We start from the raw sequence: 12,853 nt of genomic DNA on the forward strand, positions 1-12,853 counted from the left end.
AACAAACCTCTTCTTTCCCTAAATGGCGCTGGATAAATTATTTAAAATAAAGGTCTAAAAGCCAAAAATGTGATTTTAAAAAGATTAGATTTGTTTTATTTTCGTTATATTTCTTTCACAGTACATAAAAACGGAAGACTAACTTAATTTTTCAAAATACGTTTTGTGTCTATGAGGAGTCAAATAACATTTTATGCAACAGTAGCTGCTGAGTAGGGAAAGCTTAGGGGACCTTTATTTTGCCAAGGTACACGGCCCGAAAGAATATCCGGTTTGGAATGTATTTGTATTTTTTAATACATCAAGGATGACAAAATAAAACTAGTTAATGTTACGAAATGTATGCTAATTATTTTTCTCAAACAACTTTAGTGCTATTCGGGTTTTGTTTTTTTTCATTCTTAACAGGACTTCTGAAAACTAAATATCATATCGAGAGAGAACGAAAAATTATGGATGAAATCAAAGTCCCTTTAAATATTCTATAGTCTTTGATGAAATACTTTACCAAAATAATAATGTTATTCCAAAACCACATTTATTCAAATGTTTTAAATGTTATGTTTGAGTTATTTTTGCATGCAGTTTTATTTATAGATCTAATCAATACATCTAATCAGTATTGGTTGGTTACTGTAGTCAAAAGTGAAACCAAGTGATAAATATTGGTGCAATTCATTAATAAATAAATAATTAAAAAAATATATAATAAATATATGACTAACTGTTTATTAAATTATTATATCATAGGTAATTTAATATAATAATATCTCTAATAGGGTTGGTCTTTACTAGGGATGGCTGACGCGAAGCGCAGATGTTTCGAAACACTGCTCCGAAGTGTGATTCGAAACACCCATGTCACGTGACTAAGGCGAATCAAAGCATCGGGGCTTTTCACAAGTATTTCGAGACCCGAATCTGCTTTTGATCGACAGAGTAGGGAACAAACCACACAATCGCACATCTATCTCCCGCAAAGTATAAAAGTGTTAATGCAGCAGAACAATTAATATATTTAAATAAAAATCTTTATATGTAAAAAAAAAATACCAGGGGCAAGTTCAAGCTCAAACCGGTGTGCACTGTTTTGCTACGGTTTCCGGTTTGAACGACATGTTTCCTGGAAACGGTGTGCAGCGGGGTTTGAGATGCGTTTTCTCTTGTTTGGTGGGTGTGTCAAACATGTCAGCCCAATCAGCAGCAACATGTATATAAACCACGCGGTATTAAAGAGACAGCTCGCACAATGTAATTAACATCCAAATAAATTCACAAGAGCAAGTATATTGTTTGCACATGTTTATTTACATTACTACATTACATACTGAAATAATAAGGGCACAAGTATAGATCTGGAACTTCTTTCAGTCTGTCTAAATATCATTTAGTAATTGCAATGTCTTCTGGTCCATATCCTTTCCTTAGGAAGGTGTGCTAAATACTGATTAATGTAACATAAAAATACTATACATATTTATATATTTTGCTATTGTATTGTGGAGTGACACGTTAATAAACTTTTCTATACCCCTCTGATTATATAATGGTAAATATTACAATATCATAGCACAACAACAGTGATCAGCAATAATGATAAGCCTAATACTCACAATAAAAATAATAAGGTCATATAGATCATAATAACACAGTCTTGGAGGTAAGAAGTGGATTATCCTTCACCTGAAATGTTTGTCTTTTTAGTCTTTGTTTGTCTGAAATGCGAGGCAAATGTTGGATCACAATAATTAGGAACCACGTTTCCACAAATCCCTTCATTTGATTGGGATGTTCTCTTTTATTCTGGACGGCAAGGGCAGTGACTGTAACATCCAGCGTATTTTGCAGTATTAAACACGTATTTATACTGATTTCATCAGGCTCCGAAAATTCTTCAAAAAGAACACAAAGAATGGCCTTCTCAGCTGCCATAGCTGCAACTCTTGCGTCATCAGAACAGGGTGTTCAACGCACCACCGTTTCCGTTTAAAAAACGTTTTGCACCGTTTTTGTCGGGGCTGAACGCAGCCCTGGTGTTGTGGCTTGATGTCTTTTATTAATGTAAATTTTTTCATGACCAAAATAACATATTCACAAAGAGTTCATTCAGTTGTCAGAGAGATGTTACAACACATTACAAGAACAGAAAAATAAAAACACAACATTCAAATGTTTAATATAATTATATACATGCTATACCCAGGATTCGGACCTAAAGTGATAGGTTTTGACAACATGCCAATCGTGCACACTAACCACTCCCCCGACCCATATGGTAAGATGACAAGCACAACATATATGTTATAATTCATCAGTTCACTTAACTGATTTACGTTTACTACGTTTACATGCACAATTTTTGGTTCAATCGGACTAAACTCATTCCGATTGATGAATCTGAATGTAGTGTTTACATGAGCGCTAAATAAAGTGATCGGGTTGATGTGCGCGTTTATATGTCACAAGTTTAAAATCGGAATAGATTTTTTTTGGACATGCACACACTGCACAAATATTCGGTTGTTAAGTCTGACGTCACGCGTGACGTCTAGCCTCTTCTTTATACTACAGATATCGATATTTTACGTGTGGCATCGATGCATCGTATCGTCAGATATCATATCGATGTATCGATCCATATCGATGAATCGTTACACCCCTAGTAGGTAGAGGACCCGGACTTTGGACCCGGAAATAGAGTGGTTATGTCACGACTTAACCGTATAGAGTTTCTATTCATTTATGGATAAATAAACATATAAACCGCTGTGCTGTGCTGCTCATATTTATCACGCAGTAAAAAATGCCCCTCCCCGCGCCCAAAACTGGTTGCCTGTGGATGAGAATCCAAAACAAGGACTGGTGGGAGGTTGTCCTGCTCCACTTCACAGTTGCCGAGTGAAAGGAGAGTTTTAAGATGACAGGGCACGCATTTATACAACACTTTATTCAAAAGGAAGAACCGCTGGTTAGGCTCATTTACGCCATTTACGTCATTACGCTATTTCTGCATCATTGCACATGCGCAGTCCTTTCAGTTTCGGGGTTCAATCCGATCGAGTGTTTACATGCACTCTCAATCGTATTTGAAAAGGAATAAACCACCCCCCTTCAATCGGATCGAAATTTCATTCCGATCGAGCTCAATCGGATCGATTAAGGTGTTTACATGAAGGCTTTTCAATCCGACTGAGCCGTCAATCCGATTACAAACGGATTATTTGGTTGCGTGTAAATGTAGCCAGTGCTGTTTCAGAGCAATACTTGAAAATAACCACTAGGTGTCACCGTAGAGACGAGTTTCGAATTGTTTCGAAGCCTCGGCACATTTGCTTCGACTGTTTCAGTGTTTCATGAAGCCTAGCTCTGCCCACCGCTAGTGTTTACCCAGTATTTTCATAGCTTTCCAACCATCCAATCACCTGCTGGGATGTTTACAGTAGATCTAATTAACTGCATAAATTATTTAGAAACTAACGACCTAAGTTTCAACTCAAAACAAATATTTCAAATGGTTAAAACGTCGAGTAAAAAGAATAGACTTAACAATACAGCTACACACTATAAAATTAAACAGGTAATACGCAAGGTAAAATATATGACAGGTTTCAGTGTAGGGGAGGAGTTTATATAAAGAGCTCAGCTCATGGTGTTCGAATGAAGAGACGCTCTGAACTCTACATGGAGAATCATTTTAATGATCAAAGCACGGAATGTTCCGCCAGTTCAGAAAGCAACGACTGCCAGAGGTATGAACGTGACTTTATATTACTATGATGAAGTGATGTTACTTATGAAATACCAATCGCTATATTAAGGATAGTGGAACGGTCGCCACGAGATGGTCCAAAACACCTGTGCGTCAGGTGATGTCTGCGTCATTGTCAATATGAACACTTAAACAAGTAAAAGACATTTCAGAAAATGTCATGTAAAGAAAATAATAATGAACTCGTCTTGTTTTAGCTTCAGAATGTTATGGTGTGTCTATTACATTCTTCTTTAACAGTATTCCCACAAGTTTAAAACAAGTCTTTATGTGTCTGTAGGGTAGACCAATATGGATTTGAAAGATCAGAAGATTTCAGCTATGAATCCTATGAGGATCTGATGTCCAAGCATTTAGCTGTTGTTACTAGAAGGTCAAAGAAGTGGTCGAAACTTTTGCAGGGCACTGTAAAAGTGGAGAATAACGTGAAAGGTAGGCAATTTAATTTAATTATTTTATTTTATTGAATTGACACATAACGGATGAAGTTTTTATTCACTTTTTAAAGCTGTTATTTGGGTTTGCAGTGAAGCGTTATGTGAGGAAGGGGGTTCCATTTGAAAATCGCACTCAGATCTGGATGGCAGCTAGTGGAGCTCAGGACCGGTTGGAGAGAAATCCTGGCTACTATCATTCTATACTAAAGGCTCAGCATGACCCTAAAATAGAAGAGGTTATACATGCTGGTAAGTTATTTCTCCTGTCATGAAACCATGTTTTATTTAAAAGTCTGATTTTAAATCATCTGAACAGGACATATGGGAAAAAAATATTTCTGAGAATCAAATTTATTTATTTATTTTTTTAGATATGCACAGAACCTTCCCTGACAACATTCAGTTCCGTGCCTCCTCCCAGCCATGTTTACAAAAAGCCCTGTTTAATGTACTTCTGGCTTATGGACACCACAATAAGGATGTTGGTTACTGTCAGGTATGTACACAAGCCCTTTTACACACATGGCCACTGAAAGTGTCACTTGAACCCAGGATGTATTTAAGTTCCTACTGTAGATGAGAATCTAAAACGTTTGTTGTGTGTATATTAGAGAATAGTCAATTATAACGAGTGAGGAAGTAAGACACTCTTAAACTGCTGTAATTTTGTGTTGTTTACCCTGTTAATATAATGACTGAACCCATTGTACCCGTCTGCATTCAAATCAGTAGGCTGCAGAAATGAATCGCTTGTTGCCTTTTTAGGGAATGAACTTCATTGCTGGATACCTCCTCATCGTCACCAAAGATGAGGAGAAGTCATTCTGGTTAATGGATGCTTTACTTGGCACGATCTTACCAGGTCGGTCACTTTTACCCTCTATTGTATGTAACCAGGACTTCTTCAAAGCATCATGCATAGGTTAATTACTCCATTAATCAAAATGTAATAACTTTTTTCCACTTGAAACAACTTTCTTTTTTAGATGACATCACCTAGACCTTGTGGGCGGGGAAAATAATGTTAACCAATAGCCAAATAGATATTTAGCCATTGTTTTATGTTAGCGCTGTAATTAATTTAAGCTTAAATCTTGCCAATAGTTAAAGGGATTCCCCCTAAAATGTAAATTCTGTCATCATTTACTCACCCTCATGTCACCAAAACTTTATGACTTTCTTTCTCCTGGAAGATAAAACAAAATATTTGAGAATTCATGTGTCCATATGGGGGAAGTCAATGGTCACCAAAACTTTTGGTTATCAATATCTTGTGTTCGGCAGAAAAAAGAAAGTCATACAATTTTGAAACGACTTTAGGGTGAGTAAATGATGGTAAAATTTTAATTTTGTGTTAAACTGCTCTTTTAACACAGCAGTTTCATGTTTGTTAACTGTAATGTTAATGTAATGCATGCTCTGCAAAGTTAAGTGTTTTGAAGTGCTCAAATCACCTCACCACATGCATAGGAGACATCTGAATATTCTGTTCAAGTTATAAATACTCAGAGATTAGGAATTCATCCTAATTCCATTCTGCATCATGTTCCATGCATATGTTTTTTAATTATTATTATTATTTAGACTATTACACACCAACAATGCTGGGGCTCAAAATGGATCAAGAAGTGCTTGGAGAGCTTGTCAGGATGAAGGTTCCTGCTGTCTGGCAGGTCATGAATCAGCATGATGTAATGTGGACTCTGGTGGTCTCTCGCTGGTTCATCTGCCTATACGTTGACATACTTCCTGTAGAGGTGAGGATGAAGTCAATGGTTGTACTTTCTGAAAAGAGTTCAATGGTAAGCTTTGAAAATTCAACAATTTTGAAATTTTATGAAATCATTAGTCGGTATTATGTAGCATATTGTGATGCCAATATTGAATGTAATGATTGGTAGCTATGTGTTTTTCTCAGACAGTGCTGAGAATATGGGACTGCCTTTTTTACGAGGGATCCAAGATCCTGTTCCGTGTGGCTTTGACGCTGATTCGTCGCCATCAGAACCTAATCTCACAGGCACAGAGTCTCCCAGAAATCTGCAAACGCTTTAAACAGATCACTCACGGGGAATACGTAGAGGACTGCCACACATTCATGCAGGTAAATTCTGTGAATGCTATTTATTCACCTAGTAATACTTACAGAAGTCTTTATAATGATGTGTTTGTTCTGAAGAATATTTATTTGCCATCTACCTTCAGAAAATCTTTATGGAGCCAGGAGGTCTCTCTACAGCAACAATTACTAAACTCAGGAAGATGTGTAGGAATCGCATTAGTTCTGCCCAAAACCCTCCTTCACACTAAATGGTGAACATGGACTTAGTTTTGACAGCATGTGAAATGAGAATCCTGTCATGGTAAAAGCTGAATTTTCAGCAGTCATTACTCCAGTCTTCATTGTCACATGATCCTTCAGAAATCATTCTAATATGCTTATTTTTGTGAACAACATTTGTAATTATGTTGAAAAGCAGCAGTTGTGCTGCTTAATATTAATATTCTATGGATACGGAAATAAAAAGTATTTTGAAACATTAGAAATGTCTTTACTCTGATCAATTTAATGCATCCTTGCTGAATAAAAGTATTCTTTTTTTAATTATTATTTACTGACCCCAAATTTTTGAACAATAGTTTACCCAAAACATTTTATCATTTACTGGAGGCATATCATTCCAAACCTGTATGATTTTCTTTTTTTCTGTCAAACACAAAAGTAGATATTTTGAAAGTTAGTAAATGATGAAAGAATTTTCATTTTTAGATGAACTATCCCTTTAAGAGGAATACTTTTTTTTTATTATTTGCTTGTTAATAAAAGTAAGTTTTCTGTTCACATTTACTGTTGATGAAATTAAATGTATTAACTAAATAAAGATATTTAGCAAGCAAACTCATTTTCTTGTCTTTTATTTTTCATTTTATTTAGAAACTTAGAATCGCATTCCCTTAAAACAACATGAACTTCATAGCAATCAAAGCAACACCTCAATATCCACAAAAAAACTCCATATATGCAGTCATTCCATATGAAGGCGCATCAGAAAGGAGATAGATTCGTCCACCATATGATAAAGCATGTTTAACAGTGCACTCCTTGTTTGTAACAGTTAACCATTTACCTGGGTCTATAATCTAAACCTACCTCAAGTTATTCAGAACTTCCTGTTGTGTTAGTGTGAATCGTACCCTTTATCCATCCAGTAGTGCAAAACCATAATATTTCCTCTCTACAATTTCCCTTTTAACATTTCAGAATGAGTGCAAATACGATGCTAAATGGAAGCAAGCAGGCTATATAGTTTTGATATGTAGTACGAGAGGGAAACAGAGCTATATAGTGACACTGAAGGGTATTCTACTTTAGAAAGTGGATATTCCATTTGTAACAGTTAACAGACTCTCTTCTGTACCCCGTCTCAGCAGATCTGGAGAGATCCATGCTAGACGTGGAATTTCTCTTCATTAAAACTTAGTACCAGATTGACATCTGACTGAACACTGTTATGCAAGGCTTTGTTAGCAATATTAAATTAATTATATTTCTCCAATTTGGTGAATCTCAAAAGCTGAGTCTTGTATAGCGTTCAACCCCAAGTGAGAACTTCACAAATCACAGACAGTAGTTTGAGATCAGGATCAGGAAGTAGTGTTAAATATCTAGTCCCTTTTAGACAGAGCATGTAACAGCATCATCAGTTTTCCCTAAATCCTTGTATTTATATAAATAAACACATGAGGTTAATTTTAAGAATATGAGGTACCAAACAGATCGTATGCTTTCAAACTCAGATTAAGCCTTAATGACAACAAACTCCAGGCATTCCTCTAGATAAGCATAATCTGGTTCTTGGAAACAATACCTTAGCATATTTTGCCCTGCACCCTTAAGTATGCAAAAATTATACAATGTTTAACATAATACAACAGAAAGTCCAGGAAGCGCAGGTCCACCTGAGCAGGGTGAGACACCAGGAGAGGGCACAGCAGGTTAAAAACTAGGCAGCTGCAGTTGTAGTAGTGTTGCCGAGTCCAGATGAGAGCAGAAATCGGTGGTGCCTACACATCCTGGCTTAAAGATTACATGAGGTTAGATGGTCTGGTAGCCCGCATGACTTCTGTTCCTGCCAATAAGGTAGGCCAGGATCACTATGAGCACAAGAACAGCCAAGGCAGCACCCACAATAATGGGAATCAACATGTCGTCCTCATCTAGCTCACACTCCTCAGCTAGAACAGAGACAGAGCGAGAGGAGAGAGGGGGGCAAAAAAAAAAAAAAAATGAAAACAAGTTAAAGTCAAACCCTTGTTTCTATTTTTCCTGGGAAAAAAAACAACAAGATGTGTTCTTGGCACCTTGTTCACGCCCAAATCACTGCTGACGTACAGAGGGTAATCTGCTCAATTATAGTGCCTGTTGTGCTGCGTCTAGTAGGCCTCCTTTCATTTTTTCCTGAACGTGTTCGCTGTTGACAATACGAGGTAAACAACGATGGCGAGGATGAGGGGAGTCTCAGGAGGGAAAACAAGTTTAGGAAAACACTATTTAATCACATCAGTATTCCAAGATCTATAGTATTATCACAGAATTTTTTTTTTTTTTTGAGAAAATCATCAGTTTTAGTTCACTTTAAAAACCCTTGATGAGACTACTGTTCTAAATGGATGAGCGACTCAGTAAACTTATGTGGACATTCAAAAGTTCTTGGGTTTGTCAACTTCACGTTGTTCTGACAACTAAGAATTTGATGCTGCCGATTAATCTTAATTTGTGTTAAACCCAGAATATTCTTTGAAGAATTAAAGGACAAAACTGACAAATGGTAAAAGAGAGAAAAAAATACCTGCTCCAAAATCTCCATTGACACCGAAAGGCTGCACTTGAAGCTGGAAGGTGTTGAGAGAGAAATCCTGTGTAATGCTCAAGGTCTTCTCCTTCTGACACATATAAGAGTGGCCCAGGGTTCCCACCATGTAGTTCAGACTGGTGTTCCTGAAAACAATGCGCTCTAGGCAAAACAAACAAACAAAAAAGGAATTTGCTCAGCTTTTCACAGAACTAAAAACTAAAACTATTAAACATGGAATATTTAATACTGACTTACTAGTCATATCAGGCAATGCAGCTGACAACTCCAACCCACTAAGATGATACTTGTTTGAAGTGGAATTCTGAAAAATGTTATGTTTTGATGACACCAACATGGTCTGGATAATTTAAGAGGGCATTAGGGGAAATAATAGGAAGAGATTCGAAACTTACCAAAGAGAAGCTGAAAGTCAGAGTAATGTTGTCCTCAGTGAGTATGAGAGTTGCACTGTCTGGATCGCAGGATCCAGAGAATTTAACCAGGTTTGGATGCAGGTTCAAGACCTCCTGGACAGTCTGAAAAGCAAGGTATGTTTATATTTAGATTACTTTTACAAATGAGGACTAAACCTTCATTATTCTGAATTCCTTAGTCATAAAATGGTCATACAAATCCCTTTATTTACATAACAATGTAAAATAAATGGTATTTATCAAAGAAATTAAGCATACAGGTCCTTTTTCTATGTGTCATCTCAGGTGCATAAAAATGGAAAATGAAAGAATGGAAAATTAAATTGTCATTTATAATAAGTTTGTTTGCTTACCCACTGAACAGAAAAGGAGATATTAGCAGAAAATTTCAAGCTACTCTTGTCCAATGAAAGTGAAAGTTATATGTGCAAGTACCTTGCCACTAGAGCTCGAAATAAAGCTAATTTTGAGCTGCAGTCCCATCCGTGCCAAGAGACAGACAGCATCAGTGGCATTGGTGACATTGTAACTGCCTCGCTCAGGGGGTCCCGGGGTTGCAGGAGAAGCTGGAGGAGAGCTGGTTTCAGGGGTGACCACAGTGGGTGGAACATCAGCGGTCAAAGTCTGATGTATAGTGAGAGCTGCAATGGTAATGTCACTATTTTAAAAGGCTCTAGATGAGTTGTAGAACTGATTAGGAAGGTAGACTAAGTACGTTTTTGCTACACTATGCTTATTCATTCCAATAGCATAAGTAATTTTAGATTTTATACTGACACCTGTCGACATGGATGTATTGTATTTGTTTACTAAATGCTGCTGCTTCACCAAACCAGTTTATTTATTAATTTTTTTATTATCATCATAATTATTAGATGAAGCAAACTGTATGACAGACTGTTCAGTTAATGGCAATATGGTGGCGACCCGTCACGTGAACACAGTACAGTTTATTTTTTTATTTATACTGAGCCTTACTTGTACATAATCATCTCATTTCTTAATTTTATAAACGTTTTTTAAGTTTTTTAAAATATGCGTGTTCACCATTAAAAAAGTATAAGCTGGTAATGTTAGTCGAAAATAGCATGGATATGGTAGTGATTTTCAGTAACGAAAAAAAAAGTTTTACAAGTCATATCTGTAAATAAGCACAAATATTTCCCTCCAAATGAGAAATAACGTTACTCAGCTTTTCTTACACAGCAGCCATGTTTAGGCCATGGTTTTGCAGGAATAAACATTATTTAAAAAAGACATAGGAAAGCAACATTAAATGATAAACACAAATTAAAAAAGATAAACACTACAGCGTCCTCCATAAATATATATGGACTTGGACCGTTTCTTATTATTAATTAATTAACCAAAATATAACCAGACTAAATATAGTTCTGCAGCCCAAAATCCACTATATGTAAATCAAACTTACCCAACAGCAGGCTAAAAATGGCCCCGGAGGGCATGTTTTGTTTGCAGATGATAGGAATCATGTTTCTTGCCTAAGTAAATCAAAACACACTCGATACAAAAACAGATGATGCCAGACTGTGCAATATGCGTCTTCAAACGGACTCTTCAGATAACTGTCGTTACAGTGCTGACGTACACGACCTGTTTGAGCTGCCGCTGTGCTGAACTACATCTGATAAACGCACTAGGTCAGATTTGTTTAGTTTCTCGAAACCGCAGCAGGATTGGAAACACCAGCGTCATGTGAGCGACTGCCAGCATCACGCCACAGCAGCAATGCGCATGCGCATGCTATTATTGTTTTTTTTTTGTGTTTTTTTAATGCATTTTTTTATTTATTGTTTTAGAACAGATAGAACACAATGCACCATCGGGTGCTGCGATCCATATCAATAATAAAGTAATTAAATCATTAAAAAATGACTTTTATTTGCTCTCCCAACGTGACCTATTACGCACGACATTTCAAGTTTTGTCACATTTCATTCATATAAATTAATATTTCTGTAAGTGTTGTGATAGATTTTTAGTTCCTGGATAGTCAGTGAGTCATAAAATAATTTAAATAATCATAAAATACAAATTTATGCATACTTTAATATAGAATAACGTGCAACAGAAGCGACTTTTATTTATTTATTTATTTATTTTATTTTATTTTAGTCGTGGTTAATATTTTGACAATAATAAACAAGTTAGTTATTGCCTAAATTGTATGTTCCCTGTGGTTAAGCTGTACTTAAAGAATGACGAGATTTGGTGAAAACATAGAGCTATAGAGTAGCTGCACATAATCTAAATAAATTATGTAAAGAGCAATGGAATGAGGATACATGTGATTTAGAATGCTCCTAAATGTCACATTACAGAGACAATTTACAAGGAGGCTAAAGATTTTAGGACCCAGAATGCCATCACAGAATTGTGATACCCTTACCAAAAAGTAGTATACTTCAAGTTTATTTTATTAAGTATACTTAAGTAAAGTTCAAGTATATTTTTAAGTATACTTTGTGTAGTAAGTATACAAATATCCTTGTACTAGTAGTATACTTGTAAGTGTACTATTTCAATACTCCTTGGGACTAAATTGGCCCACTTTCTAGTATATAAAAGTATACTTTGAGTATAACAGTAGTAAACTTTGAGTACACAACTAGTTTACATCTATGTTTTTAGTTTGTACTGCAACTATACTAAAAGTGAACTTATAGGTATACTGATAGTTTACTAATTAAATACTTGTAGCATTTTTAGTACACCTTGAAGTATAGTCTTAGTAAACTACTAGTTTAGTAGTTTTATACTGCAAGTATACTCGCAAGTTTTCTTTAAGTGAACTTTACATCATACTTTAAGTATACTACTACGTCCCTATTTAGGTATTAATTTGTATATATTTTGTTATATGAATATCTGAACATACAAAACATCAAAAGAAAGAACAGGGTATCTGCTTGTAAACAAAAACATTTTATTCTGGCTTCATGCATTATTTTTTTAAACACTTGAATGTGGGTAAGTTTTATAAATAAAACATTTAAAAAATAAAGAAATAAACAAGATTTTGAACAAAAAGCTGAAAAAAGACTATGAATTGGATTCAGAACGATAATCAAAACGTAGATAGAGTCGATCAACACCCCAAAGCTTGACAGTTATTATTACCTCTTCATTGGTCGACATTTTATTCCATAACGTTACACAGTTTTGATGCTGTTTTATGTCTGATGACATAAAAGAACTAAATGTGTTAGATTACGTGTGGAAGCATCTGTTGTTTCGGTTTCTTCCTCACTTGTGTTTTTTGGAAATTCTTTACAGAAGATGTGTACTAGCGCCCCCTACAGTATAACAATGAAAACACGGATTCTAGGAGCACAA

At 35.7% G+C, this 12,853-nt stretch overlaps 2 protein-coding genes across 2 annotated transcripts; one reads left to right on the top strand and one right to left on the bottom strand.

Annotated features, from left to right (window-relative positions):
* Positions 1-3,649: 3,649 nt before the first annotated feature.
* On the top strand, positions 3,650-6,561 carry LOC107695480 (growth hormone-regulated TBC protein 1-A-like). The gene is made up of 8 exons (XM_016495405.1): positions 3,650-3,749; positions 4,050-4,201; positions 4,297-4,455; positions 4,578-4,702; positions 4,972-5,068; positions 5,791-5,963; positions 6,125-6,310; positions 6,412-6,561. Exons 1-8 carry the CDS (start codon positions 3,658-3,660, stop codon positions 6,514-6,516), a joined length of 1,089 nt encoding a protein of 362 aa, XP_016350891.1. The 5' UTR covers positions 3,650-3,657; the 3' UTR covers positions 6,517-6,561.
* Positions 6,562-7,467: 906 nt separating this feature from the next.
* LOC107695490 (lysosome-associated membrane glycoprotein 1-like) lies at positions 7,468-11,233 on the bottom strand. The gene is made up of 6 exons (XM_016495424.1): positions 10,929-11,233; positions 9,932-10,137; positions 9,476-9,598; positions 9,318-9,384; positions 9,057-9,221; positions 7,468-8,442 (listed from the first exon to the last, which is right to left on the bottom strand). Exons 1-6 carry the CDS (start codon positions 10,987-10,989, stop codon positions 8,303-8,305), a joined length of 762 nt encoding a protein of 253 aa, XP_016350910.1. The 5' UTR covers positions 10,990-11,233; the 3' UTR covers positions 7,468-8,302.
* Between the last annotated feature and the right edge of the window lie 1,620 nt (positions 11,234-12,853).

The sequence above is a fragment of the Sinocyclocheilus anshuiensis genome, unplaced genomic scaffold, assembly GCF_001515605.1.
Source record: "Sinocyclocheilus anshuiensis isolate Anshui unplaced genomic scaffold, SAMN03320099.WGS_v1.1 scaffold562, whole genome shotgun sequence".
Classification (NCBI taxonomy): Eukaryota; Metazoa; Chordata; class Actinopteri; order Cypriniformes; family Cyprinidae; genus Sinocyclocheilus; species Sinocyclocheilus anshuiensis.

What these genes read in the sequence shown, in the direction of transcription:
- LOC107695480 (XM_016495405.1), top strand. Translation starts at nt 3,658, where the DNA reads ATGAAGAGACGCTCTGAACTCTACATGGAGAATCATTTTAATGATCAA. An exon ending in AGTGGAGAATAACGTGAAAG is followed by an intron (nt 4,202 to 4,296) that starts GTAGGCAATTTA and finishes TTGGGTTTGCAG; the next exon opens with TGAAGCGTTATGTGAGGAAG. An exon ending in ACTTGGCACGATCTTACCAG is followed by an intron (nt 5,069 to 5,790) that starts GTCGGTCACTTT and finishes ATTATTATTTAG; the next exon opens with ACTATTACACACCAACAATG.
- LOC107695490 (XM_016495424.1), bottom strand. Translation starts at nt 10,989, where the DNA reads ATGATTCCTATCATCTGCAAACAAAACATGCCCTCCGGGGCCATTTTT. An exon ending in TTTCGAGCTCTAGTGGCAAG is followed by an intron (nt 9,599 to 9,931) that starts GTACTTGCACAT and finishes CTTGCTTTTCAG; the next exon opens with ACTGTCCAGGAGGTCTTGAA. An exon ending in TGACTTTCAGCTTCTCTTTG is followed by an intron (nt 9,385 to 9,475) that starts GTAAGTTTCGAA and finishes AACATTTTTCAG; the next exon opens with AATTCCACTTCAAACAAGTA.